At 44.3% G+C, this 15,679-nt stretch overlaps 1 protein-coding gene and 1 non-coding gene across 2 annotated transcripts; one reads left to right on the top strand and one right to left on the bottom strand.

Annotated features, from left to right (window-relative positions):
• Nucleotides 1-254: 254 nt before the first annotated feature.
• On the top strand, nucleotides 255-15,634 carry adamts13 (ADAM metallopeptidase with thrombospondin type 1 motif, 13). The gene is made up of 29 exons (XM_030785531.1): nucleotides 255-399; nucleotides 753-819; nucleotides 1,151-1,284; nucleotides 1,956-2,039; nucleotides 2,679-2,803; nucleotides 2,941-3,087; nucleotides 3,363-3,497; nucleotides 3,750-3,900; nucleotides 4,169-4,273; nucleotides 4,487-4,638; nucleotides 4,850-4,913; nucleotides 5,275-5,401; nucleotides 5,746-5,894; nucleotides 6,168-6,288; nucleotides 6,383-6,463; nucleotides 6,687-6,868; nucleotides 7,169-7,319; nucleotides 7,999-8,128; nucleotides 8,378-8,557; nucleotides 8,837-9,026; nucleotides 10,120-10,228; nucleotides 10,517-10,646; nucleotides 11,681-11,863; nucleotides 12,244-12,448; nucleotides 12,936-13,332; nucleotides 13,716-13,862; nucleotides 13,972-14,151; nucleotides 14,585-14,757; nucleotides 15,018-15,634. The coding sequence occupies exons 1-29, from the start codon at nucleotides 325-327 to the stop codon at nucleotides 15,165-15,167; spliced, it is 4,224 nt and encodes a 1,407-aa protein (XP_030641391.1). The 5' UTR covers nucleotides 255-324; the 3' UTR covers nucleotides 15,168-15,634.
• Nucleotides 11,282-11,354, bottom strand: trnar-acg (transfer RNA arginine (anticodon ACG)). The gene has a single exon. It is a non-coding gene; the product is annotated as a tRNA-Arg (tRNA).
• Nucleotides 15,635-15,679: the final 45 nt, after the last annotated feature.

Below are 15,679 nucleotides of genomic sequence, written 5' to 3' on the forward strand. Positions count from 1 at the left end.
TGTGGTTTGTATTATACTGATCTGGTCATTCGATGTTGTGTCCATGAACAGTGGTTTTATACGTGTTTAGGTGGAGCCAAACACTGATCTTTGACCAATCAAATGAGGTGCATTAATCACCTCCAAACCAACTACATGTTGCTTTTGTCCATCTCCCATCCCACACTGTGTGTGTCAACAAATACAGTCTGTCACTCATCAACCCATTTTCAAAGTTTGCCTAGGTTAAGTGTATAGGAATGCCAGTGCCCCTTTTGGCTGGGAACTGTTTGAACTGCAGTAGAACAAAGACAGAGAGTCCAGTGATACACACTAATAAAAGACATGACAGCGTTAGCGCTACTTGGTTTATTGTCATTCCTGACTGAAATTGTGGCATTAAGATCTCCTTTGGACAGGGTAAGTCAAAAGCCTGACTATTTCACTCAGAGGGAGAGATAAAAACACTAATGTCAACATTTTAAACTGCTGGGACATGTGTAAAGTACACTGACCTCTTCAGCAGATACTTTTTGTCCTTTTGGAAATTTACCGTGTAGGTAACTAACGCTGCTATTTTACTTAACCATAGCCCATTCTGACTTTACGTTTGACTGTATGCTTATGTTGAAAACGTAAGTCTTTGCATTGTGAACAAAAAGGCTGAAAATTGTTCAGAATATATTGAATCTTGTTCCTGAAGTTTTACTGTGCTGTAATGTATCATTTCTATGCTCGTTGTATCCATAAGATGAACATTTTTGTCTCCTAAGAATTTACTGGGGCCTCTGATACAACAGGATGCTTTGCCTTACTTTGACACTGTCTCCTCGAAATCAGGTAGGACTGAAACAATGACACTAAGAGTTGAACTGATTTTGCAAAGTAAAATGTAGACCAACTTGGAATGTGACTCACTGAGCTTCGCACTAAATGAACAAGGCCCGAACGGAATGTTTACTGATTCTTGTGCGTCAAGGAACATAGTGCTTTTCATCGAAGTCATCATGTGCAGAAAATGTGAGAAGCTGTTTGTGAATATTTCACAACCACAAATGTCCAAATCACAGAGACAGATTCATTGAAAATGTCAGCAAACCAGAATGAACTCAGAGAGTGATATGCAGAGTGTCTATGGCTTTTGTTTTCCCTTTGTAATTGTCGTCCTCAGCCCCGCCCAGACACCGTCGCTCAGCTCAGATGCCAGAGGTCACACACCTGGAACTGCTGGTCGTGGTAGGCCCTGATGTGCACAGCGTTCACAGACAGGACACAGAGAAATATATTCTCACTAACCTCAACATTGTGAGTCTGACTTTGTGGGCACGTCTATATGTGTGTGTGTGTGTGTGTGTGTGTGTGTGTGTGTGTGTAGATGTATGTTGGGCAGAGAAAGAGAGACAGACAGACAGATCAAGAGAGAGACAGACACAGAGATAGAGACAGACAGACAGACAAACAGAGTGAGAGAGAGAGGGAGAGAGAGAGAGACAGAGAGACAGACAGACAGACAGAGAGGGAGACAGACACAAACAGACAGACATAGTGAGAGAGAGAGTGAGAGAGAGAGACAGAGAGACAGACAGACAGATAGAGAGAGAGACAGATACAGAGACAGACAGACAAACAGAGTGAGAGAGAAAGAGAGAAAGGGAGAGAGAGAGAGACACACACACAGAGACAGAGACAGACAGACAGATAGAGAGAGAGACAGACACAGACAGAGACAGACAGACAAACAGAGTGAGAAAGAAAGAGAGAGAGGGAGAGAGAGAGACAGAGAGACAGACAGACAGACAGACAGACAGAGAGAGAGACAGACACAGACAGACAGACAGACAGACAGAGTGAGAGAGAGGGAGAGAGAGGGAGAGTGAGAGAGACAGACAGAGTGAGAGAGAGAGAGACAGAGAGAGCACTTGTTTTCTATCTGTCATATCTGATTTAAAGATCCATGTTATGCTGTTTTGCCGCAGGCCTCAGAGCTCTTGAGAGATGTGAGTCTTGGGGCGAATTTGCGAATCGACTTGGTCCGTATGATCATCCTTACTGACCCAGAGGTAATGGCCCCTTCACTCACTGATCACAATAAAGCTCTGTTTCTACAGTAGACAACACAACTAATGATAGCAATAACAGTAAGACTACTACTACTACTACTAATAATAATGTACATACCCAAAGACAATACATGATACACAGAAAAAGTTCATAATCATTCGCCTCCTTAATCTTTGCTCTAACACTGTGGTAAAAACATTATTTTAGCCACGGTAGTTTTCAGTGGAGTGAAATGATGGATTTATTTGGAAGTGTTGATTAGTGAATTTCATTAAGTAGGTCAGTAGCTGGTGGAAACTCACACATCATCTTGTTTCAAATCAAAATAGATCTCTAAAAATATTTCTAGAAGGCGTGATCACGGAAATTATTTTTCCATTCTATTTTTTTTTTGTTGAGAAAATGTAAAGTAAAATGCACTTCGCAAAATTACTGCAATTCATTAAATTGATTCATTAATCAATTATTACATGAATGCAGAATTAAAGTGGAAAAAGTTAAGGAGCAAACACTGATGGTGTATGGGTTTTATGAACCAGAGCACCTATCTCAGTAATTCAGAGCTTTGTGAGGCCTTAGACAGCTTTAATTAGCTAGTCCAGTGCAGCTCCTTCTCACCATTCTGGTCTCATCCACAGCCTGAAATCCAGATCTCCAACAATATTTCCTCTTCGCTGAAGAGTGTGTGTGAATGGGGTCAAAAAGTCAACCCTTCAGATGATGCAGACCCTTTACACGCAGATCTTCTCCTTTACATCACCAGGTGGGCGATGTTCAAACACCTGTTCACGCAGGTATTCTGTAAAGCAGAATTTCTGACTTTGCCAGGTGAATTTAACCCCCCCCCCCCCAAAAAAAGAAAGAAACTCATGAGGTATTCCTATCTTTCTCTCTTCCCAGATTTGACCTGGCGCTGCCTGATGGGAACAAGCTGGTGAGGGGCGTGACCAAACTGGGTGGGGTCTGTTCCAGCCAATGGAGCTGCATTATCACAGAGGACACAGGATTTGATCTGGCCATTACAATTGCCCATGAGATTGGACATAGGTAGGAGCATGAGCTCTCACAAACTCAGACATGGAACTGTAGATATATGCTAGCAGCATGTACATTTTCAGACCTAGATATTCAAAGAAAAAGAGATACATCTGAGAGACATAACCATTCCCAGAGTCTCAGAATGCAAAATAATGGTTTTGCTGTAATTCTGATCAACAGTCTAGCGACATAAATACTCCCATTAAATGATAAGATGACCTCAGACTATCATTTTCTCTCAGTTGTCTTTTTGATTTGTCTATAAAGTCCTACTTTTCCTCTAGTTTCAACATGAGCCATGATGGTGTGGATAACACATGCGGCGGCAGTGGGTTTATAATGTCTTCAGACGGCGGTTATAACAGCGTAGACCTCACATGGTCCCAGTGCAGCAGAACAGAGCTGGAGAACTTTTTCAGGTATGACCCAGTACAGGCCCTGAGATCCAGTTTCCTGTTTTGCCTATCAGGCTGGCAGGTCCTGGAACTGTAAAGAGTGGACGATTTCAAACACGCCATCATGGGACTTTAAACTTGACGATTACAGGTTCTGTCTGATCCCAGATCAGTACTCATCCCTTTATTTGCATGACTATAAAACTGGTTCCATTCCTGAGAATCATGAGCTCATGAAAATGTATTGTGACTGAAGGTAGTGATGATTGTTTTCAGCGCAGGTAAAGCTGATTGTGTAAAGGACCTGCCTGTGCTTGAAGGCTCTCTGCAGGACTGGAAACCAGGTCTTTATTATGGGATAGACGATCAGTGTCGTATCGCGTTTGGGAGCACAGCCAGGGCCTGCTCTTTTACCAACAACAACATGGCAAGTATCTGCTTGTAACATATATACTAACTTGGATTGATTGACAACCAGTAAAAGTAGTTACGCACAGAATTATGCCCTCCCACCACCTAAGCCAGTATCGTATCTGATGAGGTGCACCAAGAATTAATTCTTGGTCCTTTGCTTTTTTCGTCCCATTCTGCTCTCTTTTGACGGTGAGCAAAATTAATTAGAGGGAGATGAAACCAGAAAGACAGGTTGCTTAGATACATGTGCTTTCTGAATACTCTTTCTCTCTCTGTCAAAGGAAATATGTCGTGTGCTCTCCTGCCATGTTGGCCCAGGGGACCAGAGCTCTTGCAGTCGTCTCTTGGTCCCTTTGCTAGACGGGACAGAATGTGGTCCAAATCAGGTACAGGCTTACATCTAAATACAATCTGCTACATGTAGCCAAATGAAGATAAAAATCTTTCACATGTAAGAAATAGGGAACAGGACACTACATGAGATTCATTTTCTACAACAGGTCAGGAAACATGCATGAACAGCACAGATTAGTCAACAAGACCTTGTGGATTCATTAAACCTGGAGTTTGATTAGATTTTTCTCTCTTGTCTCGGTTAGTGGTGTCTGAAGGGGAACTGTGTTTCGCCATCCAAACTGAGCTCCTCCATTGTGGTGCATGGTTCCTGGTCCCAGTGGTCGGAGTTCTCCCCCTGCTCCCGAACCTGCGGAGGGGGCATCACCTACCGAAAGAGAGAATGCAACAACCCTAGGTTGCGTGTATGTGTGTGTGTGTGTATGTGTGTGAGTGTATGTGTGTGTGTGTGTGTGTGTGTGTGTGTCTGTTGTGGTTTGTTTGCTGTTTTGGACAAATTACGCCATTTTTATACACATCATACACTCTACATTCCCGACAGCCCGTTAGTCAGACTTGTATAGTTTCTCGGATCTATATCGATTCAGGCCACGTGTCCTTCCTTTCAGGCCTGCGTTCGGAGGGACAGAGTGTGTGGGGAAGGACACCGAGGCTGAACTTTGTCACCGACAGGTATAGTTCCCAGGTTCATGTTTGCAGTGTCCCTCTGCAGGTCCTATTTACCCAATGTACCACCGAACAGTTCTCCCCTTCAGCTCTGTCCATAGTAGATTGACGGTCCAGAGGAATGAAAAAGGACAATGTAATGTTGTTTGATTCGCCAAGTCGGTTGACCCACTTTGGGTTTGATAGAATGGCTTTCCATTAAATATCAAGACAGCAAAAAATATGTACAGTGTCAAATTATCCATTGTAAATTTGCAAAGCTCCTGTATATATGTGTTGGAGTTTAAGTGAGTTGGTGTTTGGGAGTCTGTGTTCAAAAAAAAAAAAAAAAAATCTGGAACTTCTCTTTCGCTGTTGTTGTAAATAGAGCTGTGAAAACACCCAGCTGGACTTCATGGCCCAGCAGTGCTCCAAAACAGACAACCAGCCTCTCTATCTATCACCAGACAAAGCATCAGTTTACTCCTGGATTCCTGCAGTGGGCTACACTACAGGTAAGACAACATGGATGCTCAGGGAAACACATACTGGGAAAGAGCTGCAATTTGATAGCATGTTCATTTCTGGAATTTGTTAGCATGTTCGCTAACTGAATTGTACACACAGAAACGAGAGCAGCTAACACATAAATGGTAAAAGATCACTGTTCATGCTCAAATAAAAGAAGTATTGTGATGTGAAATATTCTTTTGACAAGGTATTTTGAAGTAACTTGGATCCCAAGGTGTAGTTAACTGAAAAGCTGTTATGCATTTTGTCTACTATTTGAGTAACTGTGGGCGAAAAAAAAGTTGTTTTAAAAACACTTTCTCAGCATTGTATACCATTGCATGAACAGGTGACATGCAGTGTAAGCTGATGTGTTTATCTCGAGAGGAAGACTTCATGGTGAGTCGCGGTCCACAGTTCACCGACGGGACCAGGTGTGAGCCTGACACAGCGGTTCAGGCTGGATCGGTCGCTGCCTGTCTGAATGGGAAGTGTCAGGTTGTATTTGACTTCAGCTGCTCTGAGTGAAAAGCCACATGGTGTCATACTCAATCATACTGTATACCCTTATGGCTTATCCACGATCTTCAAAAACTCAATCTCTTTTCAAATCAGGAGGCCAACGTCTTTAACTTAAACGTTTCTGAATGACACTGCAAATGTGACCTTACCGCTGTCACAGAGTCACTTTTACACAAAACTGGTTTTGCGTGTTTTTGCTTTGTTTGTTCTTCCAGGAAACTGACCTGTTTCCTTCCTCTTTGCCGTTAGGTATTCGGATGTGATGGCGTGTTGCATTCTGGGAAGACGGTGGACGTGTGTGGGGTGTGTGGAGGAAACGGTTCCACGTGTCATCTCACGTCTCAGTCGTACGGCGGCGGCGAGGCCAGAGGTAACCGTCCGAGTTCTCTCTGCGTATCTGTCTAAACTTTTATGTTTCAGTAACACAACCGGGCTCCGATAAAACGAGCATGTCTCATCCACAGAATATGTCACTTTCTTAACCCTTCCGCTGAATGCCACGCGGGTCCATGTCGTAAACAAGAGACCCCTGTTCACACATCTTGGTAAGTCGGAGAGCTGCTCGCTTGCACTGGCAAAATGAACCCAAGGGAGGAGAGAGAAATACGAACTGTCTCTCAGCCTTGTCATTATTCACCTTAATCTTACCGTAAACCAAAGCCCGTCTTTTACTACAGTTGACCCAGTAAAAGACGGTCAAAGACAAAAAAGATAGTCAGAAAAATATTAACCGAGGAATTTGATGTTTCTGGTTTCGCAATGTTACAGCGGTGCTGATGGATGACCAGTATGTGGTGGCTGGGAGTGGCAGTGTGGCTTCCAACACCACCCATCCGTCCGTTCTGGAGGACGGCCCCCTGGTGTACCGCCTTTACCTCACCCCCGACCACCTCCCCCACACGGAGGAGCTGCTGCTGCCCGGGCCCGTCGGAGAGAAGACCCTTATACAGGCAAGACCATGGGCTTCATGTGTGCCTCTGATATAATGAGAGAGAATCTGGCTTAACCCCCGAGACGGTTTGTCATGGTCAGTAATACATGCCCTTCTAGAATGTTTGCTCCTGCGATGGAATCTTAATTTGAAATATGACACGGTTTACCTTATCCGGTGCGCTTGGAGCTTATACACAGAGCACAAAGAACTTGGACATGTGAGCTGTGCAGTACAGTGACTACGCTAGATTTTTTTTTTTTGTTTTACATATTTTAATATATTTGGGACGTTTTTGTCGGTTAATTTGTCTTTGCAGGTCTATAGAAAATATGGGAAAGAGTATGGGGAGCAGACCAGTCCTCTGATCTCATACCAGTACCACACACCAGTGAGCGGTCCTGTGGAAACCAGTCCCCGTGGCAGGTGGTCGACGGTCCAGTCCCCCTGCTCGGTCACCTGTGGGACAGGTAAGAGAGTGAGATTCACGTAGAATACAAATAAATAAACATCATAAATGTTAAACATGTTGTAACTAAACAATATCATCGCATAATGGTAATGTCACACACATGACTTAGATTTAGTGCCAAAACATGCTGTGAAACAGCTGCGTTCCTGTTGCCGTCCCGACTGTAGCCGGGGATTGCGACTGCACAGTTGTAATCAATGTTGCGGTGATAGTGAATCATATTCTGTACGCAAAGCGGCTAGTAGTGTGAGACAATGCGCCGGCTGACTTTCCACACATGAGAGGAGGTGTGGGTTAGCGTCTCTCACCCAGACTCAGGGGGCGGCCGAATAAAGCGGAAACTTAGCAGTGATGACGCTAAATGTTTGCTCAGAATCTGAGTGAAACTGACGGTGTAAGCCAAAAAAAAAAAGGCTATAACAGTTTTTGGCGAGGAGCAGCGATCACACGCGCTTGCGTACCAGTGATTGTGCCGCCACGAAGTTTACATCTCCACATTCTGTACCGTGTGTCTGTTTGAGGACACGAGAGCTGTGTGAAACCCATGCGAGATCCGAGGAGGTACGAGGCGGGAAAGTGGGAGTGAGAACACACCGTGCTATGCTGTGTGTCCTCCACCCGTCATCACCGCTAACTGGTCTGAATTTGTTTGACTTTTTTTTTTTTTTGCCATGCAGGCATCCAGAGTATTGCCCCCGTGTGTGTTGACATGGTAACTCTGAAGCGTTTGGAGGAGAGTTTATGTGGCTCTGGCCCCAACACAACCACAGAGCAAAAGCAATGCCACCAACCTGACTGCCCTCCCAGGTACCACCGCTTCACCCCGCTGAACGGCATTCTGGGATTACCAGGACGCTGTAGACATCTTTCTTACTTTCTGATCACTAGCGGGTTTTTTTTTATGTGCTTTGACTGAAAAATCAAATGAAGCGCAAACCTTTCAGGTATGTGGTCGATACAGGAATTACCAGAACACAAGGGTTTGCTCCTTGGTTTTTTTTTTTTTGCATACTGTAGATTTACTTTTGTGGACTTCTGTTTGTCTGTGTTTTAAAGATGGGAGGTGGGAGAGTTTGGACTCTGTAGTGCCCCCTGTGGCGGAGGACAGCGGGTGCGTCCTGTCAGGTGTACACAGATCAAGGGCACGGCGACAGTAGAAGTACCATTCTCAGAGTGTCCAGACGATTCCAAACCTGCTGTAGTGTCAATCTGTAATCTGCAGCCCTGCCCCGCTAGGTAAGGGATTACATCCCCATAAACACAGAGACAGTGAGGGTTCCGGACAGATGCACCCTCAGATTAACAAATTAAAATAGATTTATGTTCCTACTCCTGGAGTTTTGGGTTAATGAAATCTGTAGACAAAACTGATGCGTGTGAGGGGTGTGTGTGTGTGTGTGAGAGTGTGTGTGTGTGTGTGTGTATGCATATGTGTATGTGTTGCGTTCCCTTGCATATGTGTTTGTTTGAATGCATAAATATGTGAGTATGTGTGTGTGTGTGTGTGTGTTGCAGATGGCGTGTGTCAGAGCCTGGGGAGTGTTCGGCTGTGTGCGGCCCAGGGGAAGCCAGGCGTTCTGTGGTGTGTGTACGTTCTCATCGCGGTGTTGAGGTTGAGACAGAACAAAGCCTGTGCTCAGAGCCCAGGCCTCCTGAGAACATCCCCTGTGTGGTGGATGTCTGTCCTATTGGCTGGGAAACACAGGTACAAGGAGACAAACATCAGTGTATTCAGAAGCATACGTGTCCTTTCATTTGTGAAACCCTAGATGTAGTATACTCTATCTATCTATCTATCTATCTATCTATCTATCTATCTATCTATCTGTCTGTCTGTCTGTCTGTCTGTCTGTCTATCTATCTATCTATCTATCTGTTTGTCTATCTATCTATCTATCTATGTATCAACTGTGTTTTCTGTTATTTCCTTATGCCTCTAGTGTTTTCCCTCTCCCCTGTGTCTCCTGTGCTCCCCCTATTGTGTGTGTGTGTGTGTGTGTGTGTGTGTCTGTGTGTAAGTGTGTGTGTCTGTGGGTGTGTGTGTGTGTGTCTGTGTGTGTCTGTGTGTGTGTGTGTGTGTGGCGTTCCTGATTGCCGAATCACCCAGCACACTTGCAACCCATCAGCCCGATCTCCTCTGCAGCATGTCTGCCCTGGTCTTCCATCCGCTCACTGCCAGTTCGTTGCCTCAGCCAGTGTGGTAGAGCTCATTTCTCGGAATTGTGCATTCTAAACTACTCTCTCGTTTGTTGGTTGTTAAACTAATCTCTGTTCTCCCTACATCTAGGATCACTCTCTCTTGCCTGCCTGCCTGTCTGCCTGCCTGTCTGCCTGCCTGTCTGCCGGCCTTCCCCGCCTGCTTCTGGCCTGCTGTCTATGTACTCAGCCACACTCACAGCCTGTCTCTGCTGTCCTCTATCCAGCCACACACTCAGTCCTGTCTCCACTCACCTGCCTCGTCTGCGTCGCTGGCCATTACCTCCGTGTGCTCTCAGTCTTGCCTGTTGACATCTCGATCTCCATTCATCTCCATTTACCAACACTGCAACAAACCTAACCTGATTAATTCTAACACTGAGTCTGAGTCCTGCAATTGGGTTCTCTCTGTTGATTGCAACAGTCTGTCTGTCTTTCTGTCTGTCTGTCTGTCTGTCGCTGTCTGTCTGTCTCTCTGTCTGTCATGTCTATGTAAATACTCTAAGAATTCTAATTATGAAGCTATTAGACATTTACTAATAATTGTTAATGATTTAAGTAATTATTGATTTTTGATGTGTGGTCTCCTCTCTCTACACGAGCCTCAGAAAACGCACAAGAAGCCAACTGATGTGATGACACATTCCAGAAAGCTTCCAGTGTATGTCTGGAGCCCGGTGATTGGTCAGTGCTCGAAGACCTGTGGCAATGGTAGGCGGGACTTGACTGAAACATCCTATGGCTATTTTCCATACAGATGTGCAGAAGCTATTTTCTGTGAAGTCATCGCTTGTTTTTCCACTGAATCTGCCACATTATCAGATAAACAGAGCAACCTGTTTCTCTCACATCCATCAAAATTTTTACACGACTCAAACTTCATAAAGGACTGAGTGTGGTTTAAATGGTGTCCCTGTTTGTGTGTACGTGTGTGCATATGCGTGTGCGTGTGTGCATGTGTGTGTGCGTGTGTGTGCGCGCGCGTGTGTGTTTGTGTAGGCTCGATGCAGATCCATTTCTCTTGTGTGGATCATGAGTCCAGGCTGGAGGTTCCACAGTCTGAGTGTGATCCGTCCAGTAAACCAGAGTCTTATACAGAGTCCTGTAATCCATCTCCATGCCCTGCCACGTGAGTCCATCAAACAGAAACCTGGACAGGAAGTCACAAAAGTCTTTCCTCTCTCTGAACTGCTGAAGATACGTTTTTAATTGCCGAGTGAAGTACAAACATAATTGGTTCTATTGTTTGTGTCCATGTCACTTGTAGCTGTGATAATCTGATTCAAGATTCAAGAGTTTTATTGTCATGTGCACAGCAAAACAGGCAGTTACACTGGACAATGAAATTCTTACTTTGCTGATCCTCCGTTACCAGACGAGTATGAATAAAAAACGATATATAAATAAAAATCTTATAAGGAAGACAAGAGTCAACACAAGACAAAATAACAGTTGAGGTAGATCTATGACAAGTAAACTTAGTAATCGGAGTATTAGCATTACATGTGCAGTGTGTGCAAAGGGGCAGAGAGCAGCAGTCATAAAGAGCACTGTGCATTATTGCACGATGACAATAGTGGGACAGCAGCAATAACAGCTGTGTCGTGTGTGCAGTGTTGAGTAGTGTTCGTTAAGTAATGTGTGTGTGTCAGTCAGTGGTCCTCTGGTCAAAGAGGTTGGAAGGGGCCATGTGTGAAAGAGCCATTCACAAGCCTGACTGGCTGTGAGTAGAAGCTGTTTGTCAGTCTTGAAAAAAAAGAACAATGAGCCAGCCAGGAGTCGAACCTAGAATCTTCTGATCCGTAGTCAGACGCGTTATCCATTGCGCCACTGGCCCTATCTGCTGAATGTGTGTAGCTCTATGACTGAAGAATCATACGGTGTAACTAAGTGATTCTTTTCAGTTGATGTATCTGTGTATCTAATGCATCTAAAGAAAAACTGAAATGGTTCCCCCCCATTGTCGGGGTGGTGATGTCATAATTATCCTTACCTTACCTTACATGCCAATACGTCCATCAAACTCCAATAATTATACATGAATGTAATAATAATAATAATAATAATAATATTATATTATAATTATAATTATACATGAATGTACATGCTAAATGTAAGGAAAATAACAAATCTGCTTCAGCGTTGGATATTTTCTGTCACTAGGTGGCGTTTCATACAAGGTGTGTGCAGCGTGCCCTGCGGTGGAGGGATGGCTCGACGGGTGCTATACTGCTCTCAGCAGATAGGGGGCAGTAACTTTGAGATGGTAGTGAAGGATTCTGCGTGCCAGTCAGTTCCTAGACCACCTGTGGTGATAGACTGCAACACAAAGCCATGCCCTGCCAGGTAACAAGAGAAAGAATTTCCGTGAGATATGGAAGATCCACCTTCAGCTAGATTACTGTCGAATGTAAAACCACAGAAACAAAAAAACTATGTTAAGTTGAATCGAAAGGTACCTTCTCCCCACCTGCAGCTAACATGACTGAAAGGTGACTCAGCGTAGCAATGCACTGTATATGTGTATTTAGAAGTTTCATGGAAGTTGTGCCTCTGGGCAGTTAGTTCCATACAGTTTTATTTCACAATTCTGTGGTGTGTGAGGGTGAATGCAAGTGCAAACTTGAGTGCACTCAGTCCAGGGTCAACTCACCAGTCTATCATGTTAAACCGACTTTGTCATTTTTTTTTTTTTTTGAGAGTGGTCTGTGCCATGTCTTCTGTAGGTGGCTCGTGAAGGGGCGTGGTCCGTGCTCGGTAACCTGTGGGCTCGGGGCAGCCCACAGACTAATCTCCTGCGTTCAGTTCGAGAGGGGGAAGGAGAGAGAGGTAGAGGAGGATAAGTGTGAGTTGAGCAGGAGGCCGCCTGTCACCGTGCCCTGCCTGGAGCAGGTCTGCTCCTTCACGTGGGAGATGGAGCAGTGGAACCAGGTATGATACAGAACCACGAGAAAGTCACAACACTATCTACTCCTCTCCTCATCTGACCTGTTTAGGGGTGTGTTCAGACAGAAAGCTGTATTCAGGCGTTTTTCTGGCTGACCTGTTTTGCTGAAGTCTATGAAGTCTTTCACAAGACTTTACAAGGCTGTCTTCCAAAAAAAAAAAAAAAAAAAAACCCCAACATTTGGGGACATTTCATATTCACAGAACGAAGGAATGTTTTCTGTCTTGGGTATATCATTGAACGGTAAAACAATTCATGTTCCTTTTTAGTGGTTTAACCGCTTTGGAAGCTGAAACATCTGCACAATGGTCAGAAAAGTCCTCAGAATTTCAAAGAAAGGCTTTTTCAGTATTTTACTTTATCCCACAGGCCATCTGACCTCATGTAACAGAACTTGTTGTTTTGGGCCCTGCCTATCTGATCAAGTCATTTCTAAATGTAGCTCCTTTCTGGCCCCTCCTTTTATTCTAGTGTTCAGTGACCTGCGGTTATGGAATCCAGTCCCGGGCTGTGTTCTGTAAAAACCCAACTCGCTCTGAGCCAGTCAGTCCTTTGCTGTGTCTACACGTACCCAAACCTATCACCGTTCGAGCTTGCCACGGTGGGGACTGCCCCTCTCCACCAACCAAAACCTGGCCTTTCACAAACGCGTCTCTGGGGTATGTGGATAAAGAGAGACAGCTGACAGGCACAAGCCAGAGTCCTGAACCGCAGGGCGGAGTGAAATCCGAGAAACCGCTCGGTACGGAACCGCCGACTACGCCGACCCCAAGGCAAACTGCCACGCCCCGATATCACTCGGCTCTGCCGCCCACTGTTCCACAGATGACCAGCGCAATGGTTGTGTCGACAACACCTCCACAGACCAGTTAGGTGGAAAGCCGCCAAACAACTTTAGCGTGCATGAATTAAATTAGGTGTGATAAGACTGGACTGCAAAAAATGTAATGTTTTTTGGGTCTCCGTGATTGAAGTTGAAAACCATGACATTAACCTGTCAGGTCTAAGTTCACACTGTAATTAATAGGTTAAAACAGATATAGAGGAGCTTGGCTCTAAAGCCATGTCTATGAATATTAATGATCACTTTTATACCCTGTAAAAAATTATGATGATAAGAACGCTGAAATTTACAGTTACCAGTTGCAGATGACCCACAAATTTCCCGACTTTTTCCACGACCGCCTTCTCACCTCAAGCATGAGAGAAGGTCCTCTCGGGTCTTTAATGCCCTGTCTGGTTCCGTTTTAGACATCTGTGGAAAACTCCTCCTTCAGGACTCAGGAACCATAGACCTGAGGAACGTCAAACAGCAGAGGTGCATCTTCGGTATTGGTCGACCAGTAGGTGAAGCGATCCGCATCCAAGTAGACACCAGCACTCTCGACTGCAGCCGCAGTAAGAACCAAGCGGTGTTAGTAACACAGCGCCGTTACTTTTCAAAGTGTATTTGATCTTCTAACAGCTGCTCCAGTAAATGAAGCTTTTTTTTCGTTCTCTCCAACAGAGGAGAGCATCGCCTTCTACGACAGATTAATCTTAGTGAGGTTTTGTGACAGAGTGGAAGGCAGAATGGTGACCTCGCGGTCTAACGTCCTGCTCATACGCCAGAGTCGTATTACCGCCGGAAAAGGAGTGGTTCTGTCTTACCACAGCGTGAAGAAAACCAAGAGGACCCACCATGAAGGTGAATTACTGGGGGGATTTGGCATCAGAGGGAATAAAGACAGGAGGTCGGTGTTATGAGATAGACCATTTAGATAGAAAGGAATAATCTTTGGCAGAAGAAGTTGAACGTATAGACAGATAGCTTCAAATAGCTTCATGGGAAGCTTTTTTATCGGAAACACTGTTGGACAGTTTTGACTTCTAGCTCAATTTAGCTGGCTAAGTAGATAAACCCGGTTTGTGGAATACCCTCGTATCCTCAACTCAAAATGCAGAAAAACAAACCAAGAAACAAACATGAACACGTCGTGACTCTGGCCTGTTAAAAGTAGCACGGAAAACAAAGTTTAGGCTTCATTCTCAATACACAGGTCACAGGGCTTAATTCTGTGCAGGTTAATCTGAGGGAAGATGCGTTGAGGCGTGAGCTACCACTCTTATCCCCCACACAGGTTGTGACATTCAGAAATTCGGCCCTACTGGAATCATCGAGAACCCAACCAAGAGCTCGTCCCAGGGGCCCCAGACCTGCAGAGTCTTTATTGACGCGCCCCCATCCATGAAGATAAGGATCCGAGCCCTCTCTGTTTTCAACGGCACTGAAGCCCCATCCACTTATGTACTAGTAAGGAACTTACGCCTACCGATGACAAATAACTGTTTTTGAGATAGATGGTGTGCTTGACTTGCCTGGGCGATATTTCGGTCTGGCATGAGACCAAAACATGCATGTTAGTCTAGTAAGCAAATGGGTACAAAATATCTAAAACACAAGCTAAGATTCGTGCTGTCATGATAGAGTGAATTTTTCAATATAAAAGTTTTGCCGACTCTTTTGCGATTTTTGTAGCAATCTGCTGCTAAGAGTCTGTTTTGTTGTCTTAGATTCGGGACGTTGATGCATTGAGGTCCACCATCTTCAAGGGGAACCAGCTGTTCCTCTGGAGTTCGTCTGGGAGCAGGGCGGAAGTGGAGTTTCATGGGAAATATCAACAAATCAAGGGAACATTCCGGGCGGAGTATTCCTTTGTTTAAACATAAGACAACAACATCACAAGATGTTGTATCTGGGACATCGATGAAGTGTCGGATTCATATGGATTGGACTAAAATATGGATTACGTTTAGTATGTCTGAAGAACTGCAACCAAAGCTAATTCCAATTTGAAGTTTGATAGTTTATTACTTCTACACCAGTATGTGAATTTTTTTTGTTTTCCATTACGCTAACCTAACGGTTTGTGTCTTCCTGTTCAGTGTACCAGTATTTGCTAATAATGTATTTATCGTGAGGAATATATAAGTATATATCAACAATGTATTTCAATGGGAGTCCTTCAGATAATGGGCAAGGCACAGGTTGTCAGACAGAGAATACAGAAATCTTATAGAAATGTTCATTTGTTTTACATAAAATTCTCAAACAAAATGTAACCAACATAAAACATTATTAGACAAAATAGTAAAATAGTAACAATCAACAAATAATGACAAAATAAAGAAACTCTAAAGAAAATAACCCATACAGTCACAGATACATGAAAACA

Source organism: Chanos chanos, chromosome 1, assembly GCF_902362185.1.
Source record: "Chanos chanos chromosome 1, fChaCha1.1, whole genome shotgun sequence".
Taxonomy (NCBI): Eukaryota; Metazoa; Chordata; class Actinopteri; order Gonorynchiformes; family Chanidae; genus Chanos; species Chanos chanos.